The sequence below is a fragment of the Numenius arquata genome, chromosome 14 (assembly GCF_964106895.1).
Source record: "Numenius arquata chromosome 14, bNumArq3.hap1.1, whole genome shotgun sequence".
Classification (NCBI taxonomy): domain Eukaryota; kingdom Metazoa; phylum Chordata; class Aves; order Charadriiformes; family Scolopacidae; genus Numenius; species Numenius arquata.
In genome coordinates this window covers 18,550,856-18,577,625 of record NC_133589.1, presented here as the reverse complement: position 1 = coordinate 18,577,625, position 26,770 = coordinate 18,550,856, and the positions used below count along the sequence as shown (strand labels likewise).

Below are 26,770 nucleotides of genomic sequence, written 5' to 3'. Positions count from 1 at the left end.
ACTCAACGCCCATGCAGGGAAAAGGCACAAAGGACCAGCAATGCCTCGTTTTTCCTGGGTTTGATCTCTGCCCTGAGGATTCAGCCCACATGGCTTCACAGCCCCACAATGGCACCGAGTCGGCGAGTGGTGACAGCCTTGCTCCGAGGACACATGACGGAGGGACTGCCGGGAAATCAGAACGTGATCCTCCACTGCTGCTGACACAACAGGAACCTTTTAAGGTGAAGAGCTGCAAGCTGAGCTGGTGGAAGCCGATGTTTAACCAGCCACGGCTGCCCGGGAGTGAGGCGAAGAGCAGGCAGAGGAATGGAAATGGCTTGAGCCTGCCTCGGGCATGGGGCAGGTTAGTGTGTGCTGTATAAAACAGTGCAAAGGCTGGGACAGCTTCACACCGCTGTGAGATGGCAACAGGAGCACCTCTGTCTGGGGACTCCATGCAGGAGAGCTGTGTGATCCTTCAGGTTGTTTCTGGGACTGATGATCCAACACAGATCTGCCTGCTTTCCCCACTCCACCAATTGAGCACCAACAAATTTGTTGCAGGCGTGGCTGTAACTGGAAGCAGCAGTTGCGCTGGAAAACGCAGCTCTTTGGTATGAGGCTCCTTTAAGGGAGTTGCAGGAAGGAATTAAAAAATAAAAGAGAAGGGGAGTGGCTACCAAAGCTGCTAACCACTGCGCCAGGGAGCCTCGGAGGGCACCAGGACAGCCCAGCGTCACATGCCGAATGCATCCTGTCTCCAGACTTCCTCGCCTGCGATGTAGGTGGCTTGCACATACAGACCATCATTCAGCATCAGGAAATCTGCATCAGACAAGAGAGAAAGGAAGCAGCTGTCAGAGAAATGGAGCAGTTGGAGCTGGCTGGGAAGAGCTTCTCCCCACCCCAGGAACGCCAGGAGAACGGCAGTGCAGTGCCATCCTTGCTATGGGGCTCTGCTCCATGCCTGGCTGAGATGTGGGGGTCTCTCCAAAGGGCTCACAAAACACCACCAGCATCCAAAGGAAAAAACACTGGAGCAAAAGCCCAGAGCAAATCCCAGGCAGAGCGAGTCTCCCTGCAGCTCCTACTGAAGCAGGGGATGAAGGTGCGTTTGCAGCAGCCCCTGCTTTGCTCCAACACCTGGGAACCCTCACACTGTTGTCCCCATACCAGTACCTGCTGTCCCCATACCAGTACCTGCATCGGAGTCGTAATTTAGCGTCCCCTTTTTGTGTTCGATCCCCAGGAGCTGGGCAGGATGTAGAGACGCTGCCTCCAATGCGGTCTCTACTGAGCACCCTTGGACAGAGAAGGGGGGAGACATTAGGGCAGCAAACAGCCCCCTTGCCAGAGCGCCCAAAACCCCCTGGCTAAGGCAACTGTGAGCCTGGCAGGGACCCATGCTGAAACACCCTCACCACAGCTGGATGGAGCTGGGGAGGGGAAACATCCCTACAGGAGACAGTGGGAAGAAGAGGCCTGAACACCTGGGGAGGGGAAAATCATTCACCTTTGTGAGAACGGAGCGGGAGAGTTCACCTTGCATTAGTGCTATGGGTTAAAATGAAAACTCCCTTCAAAAAGGTGTTCATCTGAGGCCAGTGCTGCTGATCCCAGCCCTTCCCATCGTGTCTTGGGCGAGAGGGAATGTTCCCTGGTGGAATGGATACAGCTGCCAAGAGTAAGACCTCTTCCCGTGTCAACATAGGGAACAACAGCTTGTGGACAAGGCTCACTTACCTGTGGCTTCTTGGAAGTGTCGCACACATGTGTCCATGGTTGCTACGCTGCCACTCAGGGTCTTTGTGCCTGGAAGAAAAACAGGATGGCACCGAGCAGGTCCCACAACTCATAGCAAGGAGAAGTGAGGTGGTGGGAAAGTACTGACATGACCAGAAGGGTCAGAAATCCTGGGCTGCACGAGAAGCAAGTTGAAGGGCCTGCAGCCATTGCTGCCAAATGACAGACCAAGGCAAGAGAGAGCCTGTGCAGGCAGTGCAGGGAGATGACTGAGATGTCACCCCACAGCTCCACCATAAGACCAGCTGGACTGGGTGAAACCAGCTTACACAGCAGCGACCTGCTGCCAGAGACAGGAAAGGACCTGAGAATGGAGCAATCTTTCTCAGAAATACCTTCCCAGTCTCCAACTGCTTGCAGCTCAGGGAACTTAGCAAGAAGTGGTAGTGCTAAGTAAAGAGAAGGGACAAGAAATATCTGTGGGATTTCTCTGTCCTTTCTGACCCTGCTGAAACCTCTGGCATCCGTGACACTGGGCAACAAGGTGTTCAAAGGTGTGGACAACTAAAAATGAACATATTCCTCCTCACTCCACCAAGATGGGGCAATCTCCCTCTTCATGAGGTGCCTCATTCTCCCCAGGGCCAAGTCACCACAGAGCCATTAACTGATCAGGCACCAAAACCAACTGGTGGCACAACTGACTGGCACAGCAAGGTGTGCTGAGGTCTCCAGAACGGGCACGAGTGGCAGCAGTGTCCCTAGCTCTTTAGCAAGGGGCACTTACCTGCAATGTAGGTGTTCAGCCCATCGATCTCCACCACCTGCTGCCCCAGCGTGTGCCGGCCTGGTGCCAGCCCCATGCCGGCGATCGCATCCGTCACCAGCACCAGGCCTGAGGAATGCAAGGAAAGGACTGTGTGAGCTTTCCAGCTGATCTCGCTGCAGCCCTGAGCACTGCGCCACACTGGCCCTCCCAGAGAGGGGCCAAGATGTCTCTAGCCACATCTGACCAAAGCAAGAGGGCTGGTGGGTCAGCAGACATGGCTGTGACCTCTTTCAGGCAGCCAAGGCAGCACGTCATAGCGCTTCTGTGGGAGATGGCACAGTGCTCAGGATGGCTGGTGACACGGTGTGGGCCTGGCGTGGCTCACCTTTAGGGTGGGCTCGGTGGGCAATGCGCAGGGCAGCAGGGTTGGTGTGGATGCCATCAGAGATCATGCCGTAGAAGACCCTCCTCCCAGCAGGAATCTTGTCACTCGTCAGTAGCCCCACGATCCCAGGGTCACGATGGTGAAACTACCCAAGGGGAGAGAGGACAAGCTGTGGAGCATCACCAGGACTGGTGGGCTGAGACCTTTCCCACCAGAGGACGCAGCTGCCATCTCTATCAAACAGTCCCTGGCAGCTGGGTGCTCCATCCAGACAAATCTGGGCATTTCCTTGAATTTCAAGAGTCTGCTACAGCCTCAAGTCTTTTAGATCAGGCAGTAGAAAGGTGAAGCCAGAGGTTCAGTGCTGAAACCTCATTGCAAGGCCTGGTATGAAACAAGCTGGGGAGAACATGCATCTGTGGGGAGCTGGAGAAAAAGCACCAAGAGCAATACCAGTGCAGAGCAAGCGGCCTCAGCTACTCACCGGCAACATGGCATTGAAGAGGTGAGTGATGAAGGTTGCGCCATGCTGCACAGCCTCCTCAGCCTGGGACAGATTAGCCACCGAGTGACCTGGGAACAAAGACCAGTGCATGATTTTTCTGCCCAACTCTCCATTTATTTCCCCACGGGAGTGAAGACACTGTCCCTAGGACTCGACTCTAACACCCCACTCCGGGCTGAGGTCTGAGATGTCATCCTCGGCACAGAGGAGCCTGGTCATGACCGTGGGGGACTCTGGCAGGGGGTGTTTCACCTGAACACGTTCACTGTTCACAACACAACCATCACAAATGCTGCCTTGCTCCCTTCAGGCTGGGTTAAGGTCCAAAGACATGCCTTTCTGCTGCCCTCAGCCTGAAAGGCTTTATAGAGAGGTGTCAAGGGAGTAGAGACAGTGGGACATTGCCAATAAAGAGTATGGGGATAAAACTACCCAGAAGGAAAATTCTGGTTTCCCCAATTCAGACAGCAGCTCTAATGCTCTGTGGGCAACCTTTACCTTTCTGTAGTTCTTTTCTTTACGTGGCTGCGAGATGAGAGATGCTCTGCTGTATGAACACCCTTCTCACTTAAGGTTTAATTTCACCCTGAATAACTCCCCCTCTTTTTTGTTTAAAAAAAGGATTTCTTCAATGATCTGAGGCAAAGAAGAGTTTGTGAAATGGAGGACAAGAAAAATGCAGCCAGTTTTAAGTCAGTGGCCAGCAAGACCAGGAGAGATTTCCTACAGTGCTTCCGGTTGAAAAATGGGAGTTATCAAAACTCAACAGTAACCTTTGGAAAATGGTTTCACCTGTCAAATAAGGCCTAAAGCAGTTGAACTTCAGAATTTGAACCTTTCCACGTCGTCAACCCTCAATTACATCTTTATTCAAACAAGATTACTATTCTTTCCTGTGTTTGAACAGCACCAAATTCTACCTTGTGTTCCACTGCAGGGGCTCCTCAATCAATATCAAGTTTGGCTCTCACCGTACAAAGGGCAACAGATTTTCAGCATCAAGTGAATTCCCTGTTTGTGACAGGTCTGTCACCTCCATCTAGGCCAGACCTCCAAGAGAATCCCACCCCACCCAGTGGCACAGAGAAACTGTTAGAGATGCTACAGCCCCGAGAGAGGGGCTGCCTGGCCCACGTGGCACAGGGGGACTCCTGCGCCTGGCCCTTACCAAGTGAGACACAGATGCCCCGTTTGGTGAGTTCCCGGATCACCTCGCTGCTCCTCTTCATCTCTGGGGCCAGGGTGACTATCCGGACACAGTCCAGGGACCCGTAGGTGGCAAGCAGGTCCTGGAAGGCACCTGCCTCGAAGGTGCAGAGGCAGTGCTCTGGGTGTGCCCCTTTCTTCTCCTTGCTGATGAATGGTCCTTCCAGATGGGCCCCTGCCCGAACAGGAACACAAAGGCATGACCCTTCTTCTCCCCACCAAGGACCGAGAAACCCGCTGTGTCTACCCTGTTCCAGTCAAGCTCTTGCCATTCTCCTGCAGCAAAATGCATGGTTTGGGTAACTGCAGCGCAAGATGCAGTGCTGGCGACTGGCCAGGTCAACTGCCCCCACTGCCGTTACCCTGGGGGGGGCAAAAGGACTGGAGAGGTGCGTGTGGGATGACAGAGACCATGGCAAAGGCCACGGACAGGCTGAGGGAGAAAGCGGGTCTGTGCCCTCCTGCGCATCCCTCCCGTCAAGACAGCTCCACCCCCATTTGTGCTGTCCCTACAGTGGCTCCTTAACCACAAACAAGATAATCGCCTGCCGAGAGCAGCACCAGAGAGGACAAAACCACTCACCCAGGATACCTGCTCCGTGGGCTCCACCATTTCTTATACTGATCTGGGGCAGAACCTAGAGAAAGGGGTTTGTCAGACATGGGACCCCAGACACGGCACCCCAGCCTGCCAAAACAAACCCAAAGGTTGTGGCCACAGAGAGCTTTGTAGCTGGACCACTTGGGACCATCAGCCAAACACAGCTCGCAGAGAAAAAGCCAGCTGCAAGCCTGCTGTGCAGAGCTGACCTGGGAGACATCGCTGTCTCAGCGGTCTAAAGGTTAAGGGCAAGAAATCCAGGGGTAGAGTCCATCTCCTCACACCCACAGCTTTTCCACCAAGGCAGCTACCCTAGTCTCTGCAGGCCCAGTCATGGCCCTCTCATATCTTGGTACCAACCTCAGCCCTTTGTCACCCTGTGGATGAGAGGGAGAAAGTCACTTACCTGGTGGTACACAGATGGAGGAGAGGTCACCAGGGTGGGACAGAAGGAGGTCACTCCATGGGAGAGGATTTTCTGACTAACCAGGTCAATCCCCGATTTGAAGTCATCTGTAGCCAGGGAGAAGTCCACCCCAAAGCCTCCTGCACCATCAACAAAACAGAGATGAAACTGCAGCTTCCCCACCCAAAAAGAGTGACCGGAGTGAGCCACTCCATGTGTCCGGCACTGGCCAGACGCAAAGGGCTCTGCCAGCACTTCTGTCCTACACTCGCAAGGCTCCGTGAGTACAAATCCAACCAACGCAGTCCCGCTGAAGTGCTTTTCCACACAGCATCCCAGCGTTTTTCAAGCACCAACTTTTTATTTTGATGCAGGGCAAAATCTGAGGATTCCCCATTAAAGAGAGGATCAGACTTCCAACATAAGCTACCACAGAACAAGCCCCTCTTGATCTTCAGGAAAGAGCAGGTAATGTTCGTTCCCTTGGAAAGAAAGTCCCACTCTGTCCTCCTCGCATCCTGGAAAAGGTAGGGTGGGCATCCTGCCAGCAAAGTGGCAGGATAAAATGTTGATAAAAATGAGATTAAGAGCCGAAAACTCCACCCAGCCAAAGGGGACCAATTACTTGACAGCAGCAATCATGGGCAAAATTGTTCTTTATCGTTAGTTCGGTGAGTCACATCTCCCTCAGGCAGCTGAAAGGCACTTGGTCATGGGCAGTACATGTGCAGCAGGGTTTGAAGGGCCGGGATGGACAAACCTGGGACCCCCCACCCCTCTGCGAGCACACATGGCTTCACCGTACCGTTGATCTGGACGTCGATGAAGCCTGGAGCAACGATGCTGTCCTTACAGTCCACCTGGATGTCGGCGGAGCCCTTCTCATCGAAGAAGAGTTTCTCTGGGTTGAGGATCTTCCCCTCTCGCACCCACAGGTCCTCCCTGAAGGGACAACCACACACACCCCAAGCTCCTGTGCCATCTGCAGTGCAGCAGACAGGAGAGGTGGCCATGGTCCTCGAGACAGGGGTGGCCTCAGGCAGAGCAGACCCCACTGTCAGCCCCTGCCATGGGCTCTCCGATGTCCTCTGTGAGGACAAAGCTGCTTGTGCGGCAGCGGGACCACCGGCAGCCCCCTCTGTGCCCAGCCTCTGGCTTTACAAAACTCATGGGATTGGGATTTTCAGGGGCTGCCCCTCAAATGTGCTGGCAGTGGCCAAGGGGCCCAGGGGCTGGCAGAGGAGGCCAAAGGAAGAAGAGGGGAGCAGAGCGGGGCCGCGCACCGGGCACACCTCGTCTCCATCAGAAATCGGGTGGCAGGGACAAGGGACGGTGGGTGCGCGGGGGATGGCGGGTGATTCGCTGGGGGACCTGGGGACACTCCCCAGGGTGCTTCAGGTCCCGGGTCAGCTCTGCAGCCCGGCCGTCAGACCCAGCACCCCCGGTAGCCCCGGGCACCCCTCAGCACCCCTGGACCCCCGAGCAACCCCCAGGACTCCCCGGCACGCCCAGCACCCCGCAGCAGCCCCGGCACCCCCCGCAGCCCTCACCTCTGGAGCCGGTGGCTCCTCAGGATGCGGCAGTTGGTGAACTGGACGATGGGCGCGTCCGAGACGGATTTGTTGGACGGCATGGCGGGGCTGCGGCAGGCGGCGGGAGCGGGGGACTCCCCGCTGACCGGGAACCGGGGGTGGCAGAGCGGGACAAGGCCGAGGATCCGGTGCGAGCGGCGGCTGCCGCGGGATCGGGGAGCCGTGAGAGGCGGAGGGGCCGGAGCACCGCCCCGGGGGCAGGCGGTGGGTCGGCCCCGCCCCTCCCCGGGGCTGCGGGCCGGCGCTGTGAGGAAAAGGCCCCCGCCGCGGACCCCGGTGAGGGCCGGGCCCGGCGCAGCCCCCCCCCCCCCCACCGCGAAGCGGCGGCGGGGACCGGGACACCCGAAGGCGTGGCCGGGGGGCGCAGGGGCGTGGCCTGGGGCGCGGGGGGCGTGGAAGGGGGCGTGGCGTGGAGAGGAGGGGGCGCCGGCCTTACCGCGCAGCGCCGCTTTTTCCCCCGTCACGTGATCCTGCTCAGCTGACGCGCCGGGATTCCCTTCGCGTCCCGCTTCACGTGACCGTCCCTCGCCGAGCCGCCATCATGGGGAGGGCGCCGCCATCTTGAGGCGGGCCGGCCTCTGGGCTGAGGGGGGCGGGCAGGTCCCGGCCTTGCTTTGAGAGCCGGCGGTGAAGGCCCTCCCTTCCGCTGCTGTTCTTGGCCCTGGCTGCCTCTCGGGCCTCGGTCTCCTCCCGGTCCACACAGGCTGCTGGCATTGTTACTGGCATGGTGTCAGAGGTGGCTGTGGGGATGATGCTGCAGAGAGGTGACAGCTCTGGCCGGGGAAGCCAGGGAGGGTGGCAGGCCACCTTTTCTCTGCAGGCTTGAGGTCTCGCTTGCTGCCAACGGGCCAAGTGAGACCCCAGCTCTGCCACCCTCTCTCCTCGCAGCAAATGTCTCAGGGCTTTTACCCTCTGGGTCTGGTTTAATCACACTAAGCAGAAATGAGTAATTTTCCCTATTGGAGCCTCTAAGGGGGCTGGCAGCAGTGTATGCTGGTATTTCACCTCTTGTTTTATGCTGTGACAAGAAATGTTTGGGGCAGAATCTTTTTTCAATGTGTCCACTGACTCCAAACTGGACTGTCCCAGCGCACCAGCATCATCACTTAAGAACTTCTTTGTGAATAAGTAACTTTGGCTTGATCGGCTGCAGTGGACTCGATGCCCTCTGGGGAGTGATTCTACCTGGAGGAACTGCTCTGCTCGCCGTGGGACAGCACATGCCGTACCATGAGTGGCAAGCGGGCTACATCCACTCTGCAAGGAAACAACAGCACAGGCCTTGCTTCATCTGACTCATGATTATTTACTTCTTGAATGGCAACCTTGGACAGACCCAGGTGTGCTGGATGGACCTGTCACAAAGGACCAGCTGAGCCTTGCCCCTGAGAGCTGGTAGACAAGTGTCGCACAGCATGTACCTGCCTGGAAATCTAGCTGGGCACTGTAATAATTTCACCAACAAAATCAAACTGGAACTGTTTATTGGCTCAAGCAAAGTAAGGTTTCTGGACACACACACACACACACCCCTTTACTGTTCCTTTCTCAGTCTCAGCTACAGGGAAAGAGTTAACTGCAACCTGGACAGGTAAGTCGTTACTTCTTTTAAATGTTACTTTCTAAGGTCATAGCATTGCTGTAGGCAGGCTCCTCAGGTCATTGGACAAGTCAGCAGCAGCCTGAGAGAGAAGACAGAAAGCTTGTTCTGTGCCCTACAGCCAGGCCCCTGCCTTTTCTCTCCAGCAGACTGTGCCACCAGGGGGTCCTTATTGTCTGCAGCCTCCGTGGCCAGTAGGGCAATGATGTCCAATCTCCAAAACGTTAAAGGCTTGTTAAAACTAAAGCTAGCATCCCCAACAGTCTAAGCATTTATTCCTAAACATCTGCTGGCAGATGCTTCCGTTTCCCTTCCGTCCTCTTTGCTCCAGAGGACTGCTGTGTCCTGCAGCTGCCTCCACTTACCACTCACACACGTTTAGCCTGTTCAGTGTCCCTCAGTATCGGGGAGAGAGTCAAGCGTCTCACCAAGGACTATGTCTAGGCAGGGTGCTGGTGTGAGCCTTGCTGATGAATCACACCAAGAAAAGATAAATGATGGGGAATGTAATTGTGCATGAACATAACGTCCCCGTCCGCCCAGGAACTGAATTTTAATGAGGTTTTATGGTGTACTTATCATTCCATGATGTCAGTGCTTGTCCACACTACAAGCTGCCTCTTACTGTCAGCAGGATGCCAGTAAAGGCCCCTGAAATGGAGCACTAACAATGATGCTAGCTGAGGCCAGGAAGACTGTGTGCAGCACCATTTTGGGAATTTGAGGCTAAGAATGGCTTCAGGCAGGTTTTCCTCATCGTGGCTGAGGTTATGCACGTCAGGGGCACCCAGCAGAACATTGGTGGGAGAGGTTTGTGGCTTCAGTACAGGTGAGGTTGAGAGACTCCAAAACTGGGAGATTAGAAAATGAATCCTAAAAGCGGCTCTCAAGCCTGCTTATTTGAGGTTTATTTCAAACTGCTACTTTGAATTCAGCTGTCAAAAGGCATATACAGCACCCAAACCGCCTGTGGCCAAAACAGGGCACTTTCATATGAATGTACAAGTTGACAGACTTGTGACAGTAACTTTTTTTGGCAGTGGAAGAGCCATTGAGGTAAATGCAAGTACTGACTGCTTACAGATAGTAACATCTGCCAGAAAAGACCCTGCTGGGGCCACCCCATTGACACAGCTTCACCAACCCTTCGGCGACAAAGAGAGCTGTTTTTCTAGGCTGCAGCCCCAAAGTGAACCACTGAATCAGAACACTGGAAAATGGCCCAGGCCTCCCTCTGCGCTGCTGGGGAGAACAGAACAGCCTGTGCCAAGATGAAAGGTATGGAAATTTGCCTCATGGATGTTGTAGGTATGTCACTGCGCCCAACTTTATGTCATATATCTGTCCTGCTTAAGTCTTATCCCTTTAGATGTTCTCCTTTTATTTCTCAGTATTAAATTAACTCTGTCGTGCATCACCAATAATTGCACACTCCTTCTCTAATAATTGCATGTTCCTTCTCTCTGCTGGCCCAGTAACAAGCTGAGGGAATCACAAGCTGTAGTTTCCCTTGCATTTTCTTTAGCAAACATTTTTTTTCTTCAGGTTGAGTTATTGTTAACCTGGCTCGATTCCCGAATTAGATTCACTGCCTGGCAGCGTAAGTTGTACCAGCACTTGGGGGAGACAGGGGAGCGGGTGCTACAGATGTGAAAGAAGGTCCAGAGGCCAGCAGTGCTGCCAGATGAACTGCTTGTGGAGATGCAGCCTGGGCTTCTCATTTTTCACATGCATTCACAAAGAGAAACTGTCCTAATGCACACAAGAGCCAGGGTGGCTGTTTACACCTATGAGCTGAGAACACACTACCAATCTTGGGAATATACAAGATTTCCTATGATTTGTCCTCAGCCTACCTTAAGTAGACAAAGCCATTAGGTGCAGGGGGTTGTTACCCTTCTCTGCCACTCGAGGTCACCCCTTTACCACCTTGCAAAGGCTGAGGAGGAAAGCACAGATGTAGTAGCAAGGACAGGACAGTTCAAAGTGCCAAAAAAGGGTCCAGGACTGAAACAGCCACCAGTATCCCCTTGGTAAATCTGGAAGAGCCAGGACTTGAGCCTGTGGTGAGTGCACTCATCCTGTCAGCAAAAGGAAGATGGCAAACACGAGCCACTGATTCTCCAGGAACTGCCCTGCCCTCCTGCTGCCAAGCTCCTGCTCTCACAGGCCAGAGAGAACTCTCAGGGGTCCGTAAATACCTTGTAGGAGTGCTCAGGACCCTGCTGTTTGGCCCCATGGAAACCTTCGGGGTTCCACACAGCGAGGCTGGGGAGGGCTTGTTTCAGTGCTGTGATACAGGAACCAGCAGGACAGAAACTCGGTGATACAAGCTGCAAAGCTGTGATTGTCTTGGGAGCTAAATGAAGCGTGGCTTGCAGAGAAAAGGAACAGCAGTCATTAGTAACAGAACACAAATGGAGAAGCTTTTTGGGACACAATCCCTTGACCCTGAAACAGAAAATTCCCACTGTGACATAAGCGACACTAGGAAGACTTACTCTGGGTTTAATTTATTTACGTCAAGAGAAAAAGATGGTTAATACCTGTAGAGCAGAAAGAGTTATGCTAAAAGAACAGAGGTGGCAAGTCCTGTGTGTCAGAGACAGGTTAAGTCTCACCTGAGGAACGGTGATGGTTTTATACAGTAAGTTTGGATGGAAATGGCAAAAAGCCATAAAATCAAGATCCCCACGGTTAGACTGGGAAGGAAACAAAGTTTACTGAGAGTTGGTATCATTAGAACTGCTGTTAGCCTATAGTTGAAAAAAGTGGCTTAGTTTCTGGGATCAGTTTCTCTTAATGAGGTTTTTATTTCCCCAAAGCGTACTTTCCCAGCTTACTCTGCTTCTCTGTAAACCAGATCTCTCAAGGAAAGACAATCCCTGAGCAATCACAGATAAAATCCCGCTACTTAAAAATGCTCCTGCAACAGAGCGGTAACAGAAAAAAAAAAAAAAAACCCAAAAAATCTGCAGCCTTTGAAAAAAAAAAACCAAAACAGCTAGTATGAAAGAGTTAAAAAGAGGAAGGTCAGGAAGCTCTCTGAAGGCATTGTCTGCACAGGCAGGGTCTGGCAGCCTGCATCCCTTAGCCTCATCCAGCCTGAACCCACTGCTGATTACCCGCTGCTGCGGCAGAGCCTCCCTGCGCTCTGCAGGGCTGACTCACTGCAGTGCGATCCGCCACCTTACACAGCACGGCTTCTGTGCCAGCAGACGCCACCTCTTTCTATCAGGCACTCTATGAGTCTGTTGTTCCACGCTCTGAGGCTGCCCATTCCCCTCTTCCAAACCAAATACAAAGCCAGTCCCTGCCGGACAGGACTGCACTCCCATCCTGCACACTGCTGTCACTAAACAAAGGAAAGGGACCAAAAGGTCCGTCATTTTCCTAATGCCCTGAATCACTTCAGAAATTTGCTGATGCAATAGCATCAGTGAAGGACTTGAAATGCGAGCTTTCACCTGGGAGTCATCAATGAGGATCTAGAGCATCACTGTCAGAAAACACTTGGCTGAAGCAACATGCTCAGACTGTTAATTTTACTCTGGGCCTATTTGCAGGTACGTGGGGCGCAAAGCAATGCTCCTCCTGCGCATGCAAACTCCAGCTTTTGTTTTGTGCTCTGTTCTCCTGACTTGTATAGGTCTAGATATAGGCTTGATTGTTCCAAAGCATGAACCAAAATGCACTGATGGGGTCTTGCCTGCGTTTGGTTATGCAAGTGTCCATCGCCATCCTGAGCCTAGGAACTACCTTCTGCAAGGTGTCACCAAGCTACAGTGGAATCTTAAAGAGTTCCTATGGATTGGTGCCTTTAAATTACTTATTTTTCTTAGAGACAAGAGCTACCACCAGCATTTAGTTGCTCTTTTAAATGCAATTTGCTTATACTCTTGTAAATGGGCAAAAAGCAAGGCTGGCAGAAGGATCCCCTTAAAGAAGGTAAAACCAGATGTTAAACATATTTGCAGCCCCAGCCAGGACTTTCTCCTGTCCTGCTACACAAGCAAAATACAATTCCTCTCACCAGGACTGCAAGACATACACGTCACACTTTCCAGGGAGCCTGAATGCGTGATCCACCCCCTCCCAGCTGCAGGCTCTGTAGGAAGCCCTCGGAAAGCACTTGCTGCAATCAGCACTCAGAGAATTATGCTGTAGCTTCCATCAACGTTTATGACCCTGGGTAAAGTCTAATTCAGAAGTTTATAGAGTCCACTGCTTTTGCTGAAGCAAATAACAATCAACACAATTTAGACCAGGAAATTTTCTCTTAACCCTGTCCATTAAACAAATGCAGACAAATAAGCTTCATAGTAAATAGTAAACCAATTAATTTGTTAGTAGTTACTGACAATCAGTAACTGTTAAAACTACAACTTCACAAAAGTTTGTTAAAATCCATACTAGCAGAATGATTGGCTCCTAGCTGCAGTTCAGAGACCAGTTACCCAGGTCCAGGAAGTACCACCAGGCCTATGCTCCACTGAAGTCCTCCTGCCCCAGCCATGGCTCTTCATGGTGCTTACACCAGATTGTGGACACTGCAGTGTCACAGACAAGGTACACGGGTGAAGTACATGACACCACCCGCATCACCATTCCCAACCAGGCTGACAGAAGAGGTTTCGACAGATCACTCCAGATTCTTCAGCTCAGTTTGATCACACAGGCATTACTAGTACTAGGTATCTGTGTAATATTAATATTTTGGCTTAGGCAAGGTAAAGCTTGACCTGTTCTCCAAACTATGGAACTAGAATGAAGATAACATTCTTCCCAAAGGCAATTTGGCACAAGCTCTACATTTGTAAGGGTCCAACATCTCTCATGTGAGTTTCAGTGTTGCTTTTGCAAGAATCATAAATCCTCAGGACAAGAGAAGGCTGCTACAGCATTTACTGGCTGTACAAGCAGAACTTCTCAGCTCAAATTTACAAGCTCCTGATTTACAAGTTAAAAATAAGTTCTTGAGTGAAAACATTTTGTTGATGAGACCATTTTTCAGGTACTTAAGAAGCAATTGCTGCTATCCCTGCAGCTTTCCAACCGGCCCAGTGTCTGCAGAGCCACAAGGACAGGCTGCCCAAAGGCTCTTCAGGAGCTCCTTGTCCCTCACTGCAGCCTGCATCCCCACTCCCGGACCTGCACAGCCTTTTATGGGCATTGCCATGTGCCCAAGCAAAGACGTGCTGCGGGATCCAGGCCAGCACAGCACTGCAACAGCATGAAATCAGAGGCAGAGGACTCATTACAGCAATGTAGTGAGGAAGTTTTATTCGGAAACATGGTATAAGTTTGTAACCCAACACTGGGTGCACGACTCTGATGCCGGAGCATACGCAGTTACTACTGAAACACAGGAGTGTTTCGGACAATTGCTGTAATAAAACACAAAATTCTCATACTCCAATACCAGGACACTACAGCAATCTTTAGAATCAGTTACATCCAAGGAATTCTCTGCACTTACAATTGACCCCACAGTGTAATCTACCTATATATAAGATTAATATATATAGCATGGGAAATTGAAAATCCTTGCTCCATAGATGTATGAACATGTCAAGTCTTTTATAAATAAACATCCAGTGAAGAGAAAAAAATTACATTTCTAGTTCATATTTATACATAAAGTACTAACAGCAATGGGTGGAAAATTGCACACAGGCCACCCCAAGCCATGCAGCAGGCTTGGAGCAGCCCATCCAATTTAGTATTGAAGTACACACATGACAGACAAGTCACTAACATACATTGCGCATTTACAAGAGATCAACTACCAAATTGGGACAACTGTACACATTGGAGAGACCATTTTCGTTCTGGAGCTTTTTTTTTTTTAAATGTGGATTTGTTACATCTCTTTACATCATACCGCAACGTTTACTTTGTTGAGAGGATAAGGGCAACAATGAGGCCATAGAGACCCAAGACTTCAGCGAAGATCAAGATCAGGATCATGCCCACAAATAGCCTGGGCTGCTGCGCCGTTCCCCGTACGCCTGCGTCCCCCACGATGCCAATGGCAAAGCCTGCAGCCAGACCACTGAGGCCCACGCTCAGGCCAGCACCCAGCTGAAGGAAGCTCCTGCAGGACAGAGACAAAACGAGCTTCAGTGGGAAGCAACAGGACACCCAACCCTTCAGCTTCAGGCTTTTTTTTCCTCTCCTCAACGGAAATACAAATTTACATTTAAAGGGAACCTCCCCTTCCTGCAGAAAGAGCTTCTATGCTCTACACAAGCACAGTATGTCTCAAAGCAGATGCTTCCTGAGACTCCTGGTCATGATACTTAAAAAAAACCAGGCAGCTATGCAAGATCTTTAGCTGATATTCAGGTACAGCTCATAGACTTAGCTAAGCTACTGGCCCTGTGAGTTCACATGGCCACCCAGCTTGTCTGTAGCCACTCCAGTCAGCTGCCGGCTCCGCATGCTGCCAGACCTGTGTGTACTCCAGCCCACTGGACTAGCACTTGCCATAATGCCTGTGCTGCAGTCCCATGTAGCCTGTTAACAGCAGCTTTTGTCTCCCACCTTTAGCAACTTTACTATACAGCCACAGCACATCCCAGTGACTATTAGGTCTCCTGCACTGCAAGGGTTGGACAGAACAGTCTGGTTTTCCAGGCAGGGGAACCTGAGGAGCCATCCCTGTCAGTATCTGGCCACCTGGTAACTGCAAATGAGCAGCAGTACCTGCTGTTTCTTAGATCATGGCGCATTAAGCCAACCACACTGCTCATCCACTACAGCTTGTGGAGTGACACACATTTACTGTCAGACCTCAGAAGCATTGTTTTCTTCTGAGAGGTCTCAAGCCAGTTCCAACTGTTCTCAAAAGCCAAGATTAGATTAAGTTTCAGACCGTAGCTGATGTAGAGGCCTGACGTATAGCGTGAGGATTGACTTACCAGCACATAAAGCAGCAAGCAATATTAATTATTCACTTGTGTCTCCCAGGCAACAGGAGAACTATTTAGACAGTCTGATTAGACAAAAGACCTGTATATTCCAGGTCTAGAATTTGGCACCATGGAACAAGCTGAGCCTCCTGCCCCACTACTGCCTGTACACGGTTTCTCTCAAGCCAAGACGATGGCTTTATCTCTGGAAGTGGCATGTCTGACCTGTTTGACAGTCCTGGGGGTCTTGAGGAAAACCCACCCATTCAGTAGCTCTAAACTTCAGGACAAACTTCAACAAAACTGACAGATGCAGCAACTTACTTGAATAGCGTGATGGAAGGTGAGAGGGCATTGGCAATGAGGACTGCCACCACGAGGCCATAGATAGCTATAATACCCGCCATGACAACAGGGATGATTGACTTCATGATGAGCTCAGGCCTCATGACAGACATGGCTGCAATACCCGTGCCACTCTTTGCTGTTCCATATGCAGCTCCCAAGGCTGGAAGAGAAAAAAAAAAAAAAAAAAAGAAGTTAAACATCCCCAAATACCATCTCATTCACTAGGCTGTACTATTAGAACAGCTGAGTCAGCACAAGGAAGAATTGTGCAAAACATGGTCACTTGACTACTTGGCTTGTCAGCCAGGAATATTCCCCTAAGGGATGAGGAAGTGACCTATCCAGAGTCGTGGACCAAAGCTACATCAATAAAAAGGTGCTGTTCAAACAGAACTGATACCAGAATATCCTCCCTAAGCTTACTTCACAGCAGGGTGTACTCCCCAGCAGACATTCATCTCCTCTTTAGGAACCAAAGCCCAAGGTCCCAAATCTTAACTTGTTACTTCAGAGTCTGTGCCCTCACAGAGGCTCCACTCAGCTGAACTGCAGAGGAAACAGCAAAGCATATCCTGCTCCTGCAGCAGGATGTAACCCAGCTGAAAGCCAGCTCTTACAGCCACTGAACTTTGAGCCACTCGGGCTGAGTCCTCAAATGCACCCAACATTTAACAAATCACCTTCATGGGGCCTCTTCTTCCACAGAGTCTGTCTATGCTTTGTCCTAGGGTTAAACATGCTATTTCAGCTTCATCAGAAAAAACAGCGAGATAGCAACAAACTCATATTATTGCCACTCTTCATTTCTTGGAGAAAGGACACCCTCTTCATCTATCAATAGCTTCACCTGTGAAGGACTTGGGTCCAAGCACTTGCTAATCCAACCACTGGAACCACAAAGTAGACTACAGCTTGTGGGCCACAGAGGACCCCAAACCATCTTACCCCTAAGGTTCACTGATCACCTGTGCCAACACTTGAGCATCATGAGACCAACACAGGAATCCAAAGCCTAGCTTCCAAAGAAGAACATGGGGTTATCATCGCCAACTGAGAACTGCTACAAGAGTCCCAAAGCAGTACTCCAAAAAGTAACTTCTGCTTGAAAACTTTGTATAAGTCTCACAAAAGCTTCCACGAATACCTCATTCTTTGATTCTGAAGTACTTGGAAAGACCCCTTTCCTTCCAATCTTGCTCTGGAGTACTGTAAGAAACTCCTTAACTCTGGACTGCACTCACCATCACCTAAGAGCCAATATGCAGGTCAGCAGCCATCCAGGACTAAGTCCTCGATGCAGCACTGCAAGGTATGTGGAAGGGTAGATACTCTCCTTTTCAGACATCATCAGCCTGATGTTCAAAGCTAACAGTCCTATTTGACATGAAAATGCTCTTGTCTGCTGTAAAAGGCTACTGGAGAGTATTAAAACCACAGGGTTTCAAAGCTCTGTACTGTTCAGAGACTCACTATTTGAGTTTGTGCCACCAACTTAAAAACTAATGTTTCTACAAGGGAGAGCTGCTTCTTCCGCAAGGATCTGTAGCTGCCTTGCACCAGCATCCAAGAGCTGCTGGGAGGTATCCAAAGAGTTTAAGATATGAGCTTTCCTGCTTCTCACCCAACATTCACATAAAGCCTATCTTTGAGCAGTTAAGAACTGGGCAGTAATCCTCCTGGCTTTGCAATGAAAAACTTCAGGAGATTAATAAAGGTAATGCAGTGGTGCTATCACAGACTCACTATCACAAGGAAGTTTTAGTTGCAAAAACTTGAAAAGTGAAAGCCTGATTATCAACTACAAATTGGTTCTGCACTAGCACAGCTCTTGAACTGTCACTGTGCCAGGCACGAAGGGCTGCTCAGCACGATTCAGAACTAGAATCCATCTTAGGATGAGGCCTGGGCCAAGAAAATACAACAGGTTTTACCTGCAAATGTAAGCTGAGCCTGGAAATTAGTGCACAGACTGAGCCAGCAGCATCAGTGCTGGTGCTGTTTAAGGGTCTAGACCCCAAAAGTCTAGAAAGAAATCACTAACTTCAATAGGAACCTCTTCTGTTGGATGAAGCATCTTCGAAGGACTAGTAAGTGGAATCAAGATTAAGCCTGTCTAGACTTCTAGACTGGCTATAGCATTTAGCAGAAACCACTTCTCTGATCTGGAATCCTTTCTAAGCCTCTCTAGAAAGAGAGACTCGTAAGGGAAGTTCACTGTTTAAAATTAGATCAGTCATTACTTCCTCCAAGTCTGAAGTTAAAGGTGTTGCAATTAATGCAGTGATGGATTACAGAAGCTGATTTTGTAATCCCATTTACAGAAAGCCAGCCAGTTTAAGCTTTTGGAGAGGGGCTGATCAGCATGTAGTTGTCAATTCCCAGTTGTTAAATCCCAATTTTAGGTAATAGGCAAGAGCTTATGCCTTGAACTTGGTCTAGACCCACTAACAAATAAAGTCCACATACACTGTTTCACACAACAGTTTCAGATGGCACTGAAGATCTGTTACACTCCCACTAGGTGGACAGTCACAGGTGCTACAAATACAGCTTCAGAGATTGGCACATCCACATCCTGATCAACAGACCACTGGATTCCCTGCAGCTGCATCTCCCATATCCAACAAGGCAGCTGCTCTTACTGCTCTTCACTAGCCTGAGGCGTTCTCCTTGCACTTTTTGCCATACCCCAGTATTACAGCCCGGGGCCAAAGATGATATCCCCTTCCCACCATGACAGAGCCTTCTGATAGCTCAGCTATTCTCTTATGGGCTATTTGGCACATAGGTCATCTTGACTTATACCTCTCAGCAGCTGGGAATGTCTGAAGCACATGTGCTTCATATGCTACATTTAAATACTCCAGCAAATTGGAAGGACATGTTTTCCAAAATCTTCTTAGTGCCTTCAGTTTGAAGATATCTACATGGAAGGCAGTGAAAATGGAACAAGAGCTGTATCATTGTTACACACCAAGACTCCATGTATTTGCTTCACATCACCTCTAACATGCAGACCAATTAAGCTGCAACACTACCTTTAAAGCATACAAACACAGAGCTACTAAAACATTTACCTGGCAGCCGGAGAAGCAGCAATTTGCCATCCAGCTTCAGCACAGGAGGAAGCCATTCCAGCCTATCACCAGGAACTGTGCCATTTATAAGTTCAATGGTGTTATAATACAGAGAAATTGCTTCACACATCTTTTAAGACCACCTACTCCCAGTAAGCCTGTTTCAAAGGTTAACTTGATTTTGAAATACTTCTGAAGAGTAACTCCTTGAACTCCCAGGCCAGAGTTGATTTCCTATTGCTCCTGGGGGCGAAACGCACCACCGCAGGGCTGTGGATACGCTGCCAGCACCTTGCCAGGGCCATTACTGCCTATTAGTCACAAGCAGTAGTGAGCTGTGCAGCTCCAAGATGGTGCATGAACTAGAAAGTAGCTTGCCATCAGGCAATAGCTTCAATAAAGCCTGAAGACTGGTTGTAGTCATGCCACTGCCAGGACTTGCAGTAGAGCTTTACCTCCGATATTCGCTGTCAGTGGTCCAGCAACCTGAGGTTCAGATCCAGCACCAGTCCAAGCATTAGGACCAATCTTCTGTAGCTATAGTTACCACACTCAGCGAGGTCACACACCGCGAACGTTAATCTTGCAGCTAAGTTAGCAGCAAGTCACCTCACACGACACTCCCTCAATGCAGGAGGCTATTACCAAAGGCCTTGCTGCGGTTCTGCAAAGCTCTGCAGACAGACATGCACCTACGGGCAGTGAGAGCGTTATCAGGGGCCTTCCAGCCAGGGAACCATTTGCAGAGATGCAGTTTCAGCAGCTGCGATACAGTCAGACATGCTCAGCCCAACAACACAGAGCTTCAGAACCAGCCACACACTCTCCAGCAGCATTTGGTCCTTTCACAGCCAGTGATTCCTCTCGTATCCCACCATGGAGAACCAGGTTTTTGCACTGCAATGTGTGAAAGATTTCCAGAGCACTAATAGGTAGGATTTCTCTGCATTAGGAAAGGAGCTAGAAACACAAGTCAAACTTTCAGTTAAGCTACCATGCATTACTATCATCAAAAGTCTGAAAGACCATTCTGGACAAGTACTTACATCTGGAGCCTCTTATAATTAACCCATTATCAAACAGGTTGCTCTCTGCAGTAGGGAGGCTTCCCTTGAACCAGGCAGCAGGCATCAATTCACCTCAACACCTGTTTATCCTTGAGCAGGTTGTTCTTAAACAGCTGGAGAACTGTCAGAGGCAATATCCTTGCTTTGCCATGCCAGAAACCCCAGCACTCTCAAAGGAACAGGCTTCTTCCCACTGGTATTCCCAGGCTCCTCCCACACCACCACATTTAACAGACACACTCCACCTCAGGTTACAGTAACAGATGCTTCATGGCTGCCCTGGAAAAACCCTGTTGCTACACCCAGTTGCATCCCCACAGAAGAGACAGCCCCCTTAGTGGAACCGTATCTGGAGCCCATGCAAATTCAGATCTCACTGACCGAAGACTGGCTCCAGCCAGCTCCCAGTGATAACTGGAGGGGTAAACAGATAAGCTGCCCTACAGGAAGCTGCAGACTTTGAAAATCTTTAGTGAGTCACCTGTTACAGGATTAGGGACAGCATGTTTTTTGTTCTTCCCTAATGTTATGAGAGGGTGTGGGGATTTCAAACAAGCCCAGCACCATCAGTTTACAGCATTATCAGAACCAACCAGCAGGCCCCTTGCTCTTGTTCAGTAAATCTGAGAACTTAAAAGGACTTACCAGTCAGCTGTCCAAGCAGCTGGGGCTGTCGCAACTAGTACTCTGGATTGTCTGACATGCACCCAATCCTTTTTTTTTTTTTTGGGGGGTATGGTAAGGCTGACACATTACACCAAGGAGTACAGGATTGCTCTTCTGCAAGCAGCAAGGTCCAGTCACTTGTTATTCATCTTTATCATCACCCAAGTTCTGCTGCAACCTTAAAGATGACCCATTTCACAGCCTGGATGGACCACTGTACTCCAAGTATCAACTGGCAGAGCAGTGTGTTACACCAGTTAGCAGGAGGCCTCTTTATCTAGTCAGTCTAACAGCCACCCAGCCCCAGCTGAGCTGCCTCACTTGAGTTGTGGGAAAGCCAAGGCCACTTGCCTGCACCCAGGAGACACTCCTGTGGCCAGACCAGCCTGACCTGAAGCCTCGTGCTCACAAGATTCCCAATCTGAAGGAAGCAGGTTGAGTTATGCCTCACTGTTTGGCAAGGACAGCGAGCAGGTGGAAGCATACACTTTTGTGAAACCATTGTTCCCAGCATCATCCAACAGCCTGACTGGGCTGGAGTTCTTCAGCTCACAACTGCTGCTTGAAATCAGTCAGGTTCTGGACCAATAGAAGAGGCTGGTTTTAGGAAAGGAGAAAAGGAAGCAGACTAAGAGGTCTCAAGGCAGCATTCATTCATCTCCACTGCTGCTCTGGATGTTCCCATCAGACAGGAAGTACCTGCAGACCTTGTAGTCCACAGTGACTTCAAGGTGCCACAGGAGTCTCATCAGGTAAACTTGGAAGCCATGGTACACGCAGCAGCACATCTGCTTGAGCCAAGTTTTGTAGAGTCACTGGTAAATCCTGATGCCCAGTCTGATTTTTCAGAAAATCCTGAGTGGAAATGATGCCCTTGCTGAGGTTTCTACCTTTAACTGAACTGTAGAAATACTGCCTGTCTGGTTCACTTTTCTTACAACACTTAATAGTCCACTGATTTACCTGCTGTTAGGATGAATGCTTTCACTGGTCTCTCTGCTGGTAGACAGTTTGGTAGCTCAAACACCTGACCCACTGAGTTTTCCTGCCCATACCATGATGCCTTTGAAGTACTCTGCGAGCTCCTCTTAGGATGAGGGCTACAGCTCCTTACTGAGAAAAGAAGCAAGCAACTCTCCTCTCTACCACCTCCCTGCCTCTCCAGAGACAGTATTTCAGGAAGCACAGGTGTAATTTGCCTTCAAGCTGTTTATAGTCACAATGCCATCTAGAATCAGATTGCACAGGGCTACCAGCTTCATCAAGCTAGATGTCCCGAGTCAGCAATTTCACCATGGAGGCCCCTTAACAGCTAACCAACCGCTACAATATCCACAGCCCTATCATTAGCCCTGCAGCAACAATGAGCAGACACAGAACCTTAACACTGCTGGCCAGAGCTCTCTCCATTAGCAGTCCTCCATAAGCTTGGGAGTGAAGCAGTATCAAAGGCACTGAAGACTTTGCATCCAGAGGTCTAAGTAAAAGTCTAAGATCTTTGCAGGTCTAGGTACAACTCCTCACCACATTACAGAGGCTGAAGTGGGGTGCGCCTGGGACTTCACATTTTTCTACACAGAGCATCAGCAAGCACAGAATCAGCCAGCTTTGCCCAATACCATGCTTTTCCATTCTGATATGCTGAAGTCTCATGAAAAAGCCTCAAGAATTTGATCACTCAACAGCACCTGACACTGAGCCAGCCACATGTTTTACAAATCAGAAATAAAGGAACTCCAGCAACCAGAACAAGTTGTAATCAGCAAAAGAACCAGCCAGCTTGAAGACAGCAAAGGTCACAGCAGGCAGCATGAGTCTTCCCAGCCACCATCCGTATGAGCCGACCAGAACAAGTTCTGCCATCTATTTACCATCAGCAGTTAATGTTCAAACACGAAACAGTACTGCACGAAGTCACTTGTTTTCACATCAAGCTAGCCTGGACAGTACAGAACTCGAACATGTTTACTAGAAACAGGTCTCAGAACTACAGGCTCCACAAGAATGTGATCTTTAGATAGCATGAGTCAGACATGATCACTGCACTAATTAACACTGGATCTAGGACAATTTTACATAGTTTTACATGTTTTTCCAGAAAGATTTAGCTCCTTACTTCTAAATCAGGGTGGGATTTTTAACAACTAATGTTCAATTAACATCAGAACATGCTGTAATGTCACATCCCTGTTAGGAAAGCTACATGACACTGCAAGTTTTAGTTTATCCTATATTGATGCCTCTGCCATATTGCCTTAAAAATCCAAGTTGCTTCACTACACAAGCAGTTCAGTAATGTTCACAACCAAGAAAATTTTGCTTCAGCAGTATCTATAACCTGTTGTTCCAGCGACTGAACCCATCACGTGCTTAGGCCCCAGCAAGAGACAGTTTCATGGCTCAGACCTGCTGGTATTTTGACTGTCTGACAGACACTGCACCAAGGACCCATCGTGTACCAGCAGCCATGTGACAGTCACCAAACCTTCATCAATACAGCCTCAGCACTCACCCTTTAACTTGCAATCCGACAGTACCACATTATCAAACCCACAGCTTCTAGGAAATGCTTCACTTCTAGTTTAGACATGCCAAGCAACACTTTGAATTCTATTAAACTATTAAAATGCTGACTCAAGTTTGCATCCCTCACTGATGTTTCCACTGAAGGAAGCTTGCAAATCACAAAACCTGTCTAAAGGCTATACAGCCACAGTCTTTTGCTTCCGAGTTTAGTTTTGCAAGAGGAATCCAGTGACTCCTCAGGAGCAAAGCTCAGTATTTAGGACCTTAATCACCACTGTTTTGCAACAGGTAGTGATCTGCTGACTGCTTTTTCCAACAAGACCTAGGTGTCTATTCCTCCATCATCTTCATTGGCCAAGAGGCTGGCGGGCCAGCAGAGCCAAGGCTGGCTCCTACAGCATTCCAGCCATACTGCTTCCAGGAAAGTCCTTACCTGTCAAGTGCAAGTACAATGCTTTAACTCTGAGGTGGCAGGCCACTAATTGCCCTCAGCACAGAACACCTGTGTCCCACCACTGGGTACAAACTGAGCAAGACTAAACTCAGCCACTCGGGTATTTTGTGGTTTGGTTTTTTTTTTTTTTTGCAAAGATTAAAGCCATGGACATGGCTGGTGTGAAAACAGTCCATGGTGCCAACACCAGCATGGCCAGACAGCTTCCTCTTCAACACTGGATTTAATCCACTGCCTATTTACACAGTTTAATCTACCACACTAATCAATTAAGAGCAGCTTCCACAAGTTTGCCTTACAGATCTAGCTACCATCTCAGAGGCTACTTTAATATAATGAGATTCAGGCGCAAAACAGGTATACACAACTCGAGCTACAGCCAATTCTATGCTCGACTGGTTTTACTCCTCAACTGGGAGGCAAATCAGTTGGCAGATGAAGACACATCAGGGTGCTCATGCATTTGGGGACATTGGTTGTCTCCAGAAGACAAAACCAGACCAATTCCTAGTTCCTAGTTACTGGTAACACTTGCATTTGGAAAAAACCCAGCTGGAGCCTTCCCCATGTCACATCCCAAAGAGAACAGTGGGTCTGCGCCTATCGGGAAATAGCAAATGATGGTCAGGAACAGTAGTCGGTTTCTGCAGAAGGTTTACTCAGGCCCCGAGAGAGACACAGCATTGTATGATGGTCCTTCTAGTGCAAAACAGCACTTACAGGTCTCTACGTGAGTGTCTGTCAGCAGGGAGAGAGACAGGGCAGAATGACCCAGTTTAGTGCACACTGAGCCCCAGTGCCTCCCGATGCAGGTGGATGGAGCTTCCCTTTTCCAGTGTTTCCTGCACCTCCCGTTTCAAGGGAAGGCCGGGAGCCCGCGGTTCCCTCTAACGCCATTAGTGCCCTGCCGGCTGGCTCCGCACCACCCGCATGTTCGGGTTTCAATCCCATTAAAAACCGGTCTTGCGTTATCCGAGGAACGTTTTAAGCAACGACTTTGCCCCTACTCAGGGGGAGAAGCGCTGCCCGCAGACTCGGGAGGGCCGGGGCAGGGGTGCCACCGGCACCGCCGAGCCCCGAGGGCGGCGCGGCCCGGCAGCCCCCCGAGGCACAGGCCGGCGGAGCTGAGTCTGCCGCCCTCCCCGGGCTGCTGAGAGCCCCCCCCCCCGGTCCCGGCAGGCCCGGACGCGGCTGACCGGGGTCCGCCCCCGGGGAAGGGAGGGGGGAACCGGGCGGCGGCGCCGCCGCAGTCACGTGGCAGCGGGGGCTCCGCCGGCGGCGGCACGCGCCGCGGTGACGTCACCCGCGCAGACCCCCTCCGCTGCGCCCCGGTAGCCCGGATGGAGCTGGGGGAGGGGGCCCGGGGGCGAAAAAGGGGCCCGGGGGGGGGGGGGGGGAAGGCGGCATCCCCGTGGCCGCCCCCGCAGCCAGCCCCGGAGGACGCCCCGTCCCGCCGGGCCCACCACCGGGGATCGCGCCCTGCCAAGGGATGGGGAGGACGGGGAAAGGGGTACCCCCCACCCCACGTGCTGCAGCAGCGAACCGGACCGTGCTCCCCTCTCCCGCCTCCGGGCCCCGACACGCCCGGGTGCTCACCGCTGAAGACCATGGCGGCCGAGGCGCCCATCACGGCGAAGAAGGAAGCGTACTCGGGGGTAGAGCTGGATGACATGGCTGCGCGGGCCGGGCCGGGCCGAGGCGCCGCTGGGAGCGGGAGCACGAGAGTGCGGCGGGGAGAGGCGGGAGGCTCCGCCGCGACGCCGGTCCTTGTCAGGCAGTGCTCGGCCACAAAATGGCGGAGTCGAGGAGGGAAGGGGGAGATAGGGCGGAGGCCGGCTGCGGGAGGGAGGGAGGGAGGGAAAGAAGGAAGGGGCCGGGCGGGAGCGGGGAAACAGCGACGCAGAGCTCCGTCCCGGCGGGAGTGCGCGGTGGCCCGGGCGCTGCGCCCTAAATACTGCCTCCGCAGGACAAAATGGCGGCGGCCCGCCCGTCACGTGACCGCCGCCCCCGGCCGCCCCGCCCCACCCCCGGCCGCCACCACGTACCCGCAGCTGAGGGGCTCCCGGCCCTCGCCCCCCCTTCCTTCACCCCCCCAGCCCAGTTCCCCGCTCCCAGGCGGGTCCTATCCTCGACGACGAGCAAAACCGGTTCTTCCCTCCGCGCCCCGTGTCGTGAGTGGGGCGCTCGGATGCGGGGGCCACCCCCCACGCTCCGCTCCGCGCATCCCCCCCTCCCCTCAGCCCGGGTGGTTCAGTCCGGCCCGGAGGCCGCGTCCCGCTGAGAGTGATTCAGCGCTCATTAGCATAGAGGGCGTGGCCATGGCGCGGCCACGCCCACAGGGCGGTGGGTCCGGGCTGGGGCCGCCTCTGCGCCGTCACCCCCCGCGCCGTGTCCCCTGCCTCCGGGGACATCTCCCCTCGCCGTGTGTCCCCTTGCCCAGCTGCTGTGTCCCCGCTGGCGTGTCCCCCTTGGCGTGTTCTCTCTCCCAAGTCCCTTGTCCCCTATGGCACCTCCCATGTGCCGTCTCCTGTGTCCCCTGTCCCACTTCCCATGTCCCTGGTGCTATGTCACCCATGGCACATCCCCTGTCTCATGTGCCATGTCCACAGCACCATATGTCCCATGGAGCATCCCATGTGCCCTGTCCTGTGGTCCCTCTCCCACACGCCATGTCCTTGGTGCCAGGTCCACCATGGTGTGTGCCATGTGCCACATCCCCTGTGCCCTGTCCTGTTGCGCCTGTGTACCCTGTCCCTGTGCAGGGCCCTGTCCCCTGTGCTGGGCTGACCTGCGGTGGGGTCCCCACAGGGGACATAGCTTGCCTTGCCAGGGTCCCACTCCACCTCCTCCTGGGGTTTGGCCCCAGCAGCGTCCCACTGGCATCCTCCATCTCCCCTGCTCCTCTCCCTGCTGTGTCCCCTGCTCCTGT

The 26,770-nt window shown here is 51.5% G+C and overlaps 2 protein-coding genes across 2 annotated transcripts; both read right to left on the bottom strand.

Moving 5' to 3' along the window:
• Window positions 1–718: 718 nt before the first annotated feature.
• AMDHD2 (amidohydrolase domain containing 2) lies at window positions 719–7,230 on the bottom strand. Its single transcript, XM_074158583.1, has 11 exons — window positions 7,148–7,230; window positions 6,403–6,539; window positions 5,598–5,737; window positions 5,174–5,228; window positions 4,553–4,765; window positions 3,364–3,452; window positions 2,880–3,024; window positions 2,513–2,620; window positions 1,726–1,794; window positions 1,183–1,284; window positions 719–807 (listed from the first exon to the last, which is right to left on the bottom strand). Exons 1-11 carry the CDS (start codon window positions 7,228–7,230, stop codon window positions 719–721), a joined length of 1,230 nt encoding a protein of 409 aa, XP_074014684.1.
• Window positions 7,231–14,054: 6,824 nt separating this feature from the next.
• On the bottom strand, window positions 14,055–25,804 carry ATP6V0C (ATPase H+ transporting V0 subunit c). Its single transcript, XM_074158498.1, has 3 exons — window positions 25,438–25,804; window positions 16,028–16,211; window positions 14,055–14,886 (listed from the first exon to the last, which is right to left on the bottom strand). The coding sequence occupies exons 1-3, from the start codon at window positions 25,511–25,513 to the stop codon at window positions 14,682–14,684; spliced, it is 465 nt and encodes a 154-aa protein (XP_074014599.1). The 5' UTR covers window positions 25,514–25,804; the 3' UTR covers window positions 14,055–14,681.
• Between the last annotated feature and the right edge of the window lie 966 nt (window positions 25,805–26,770).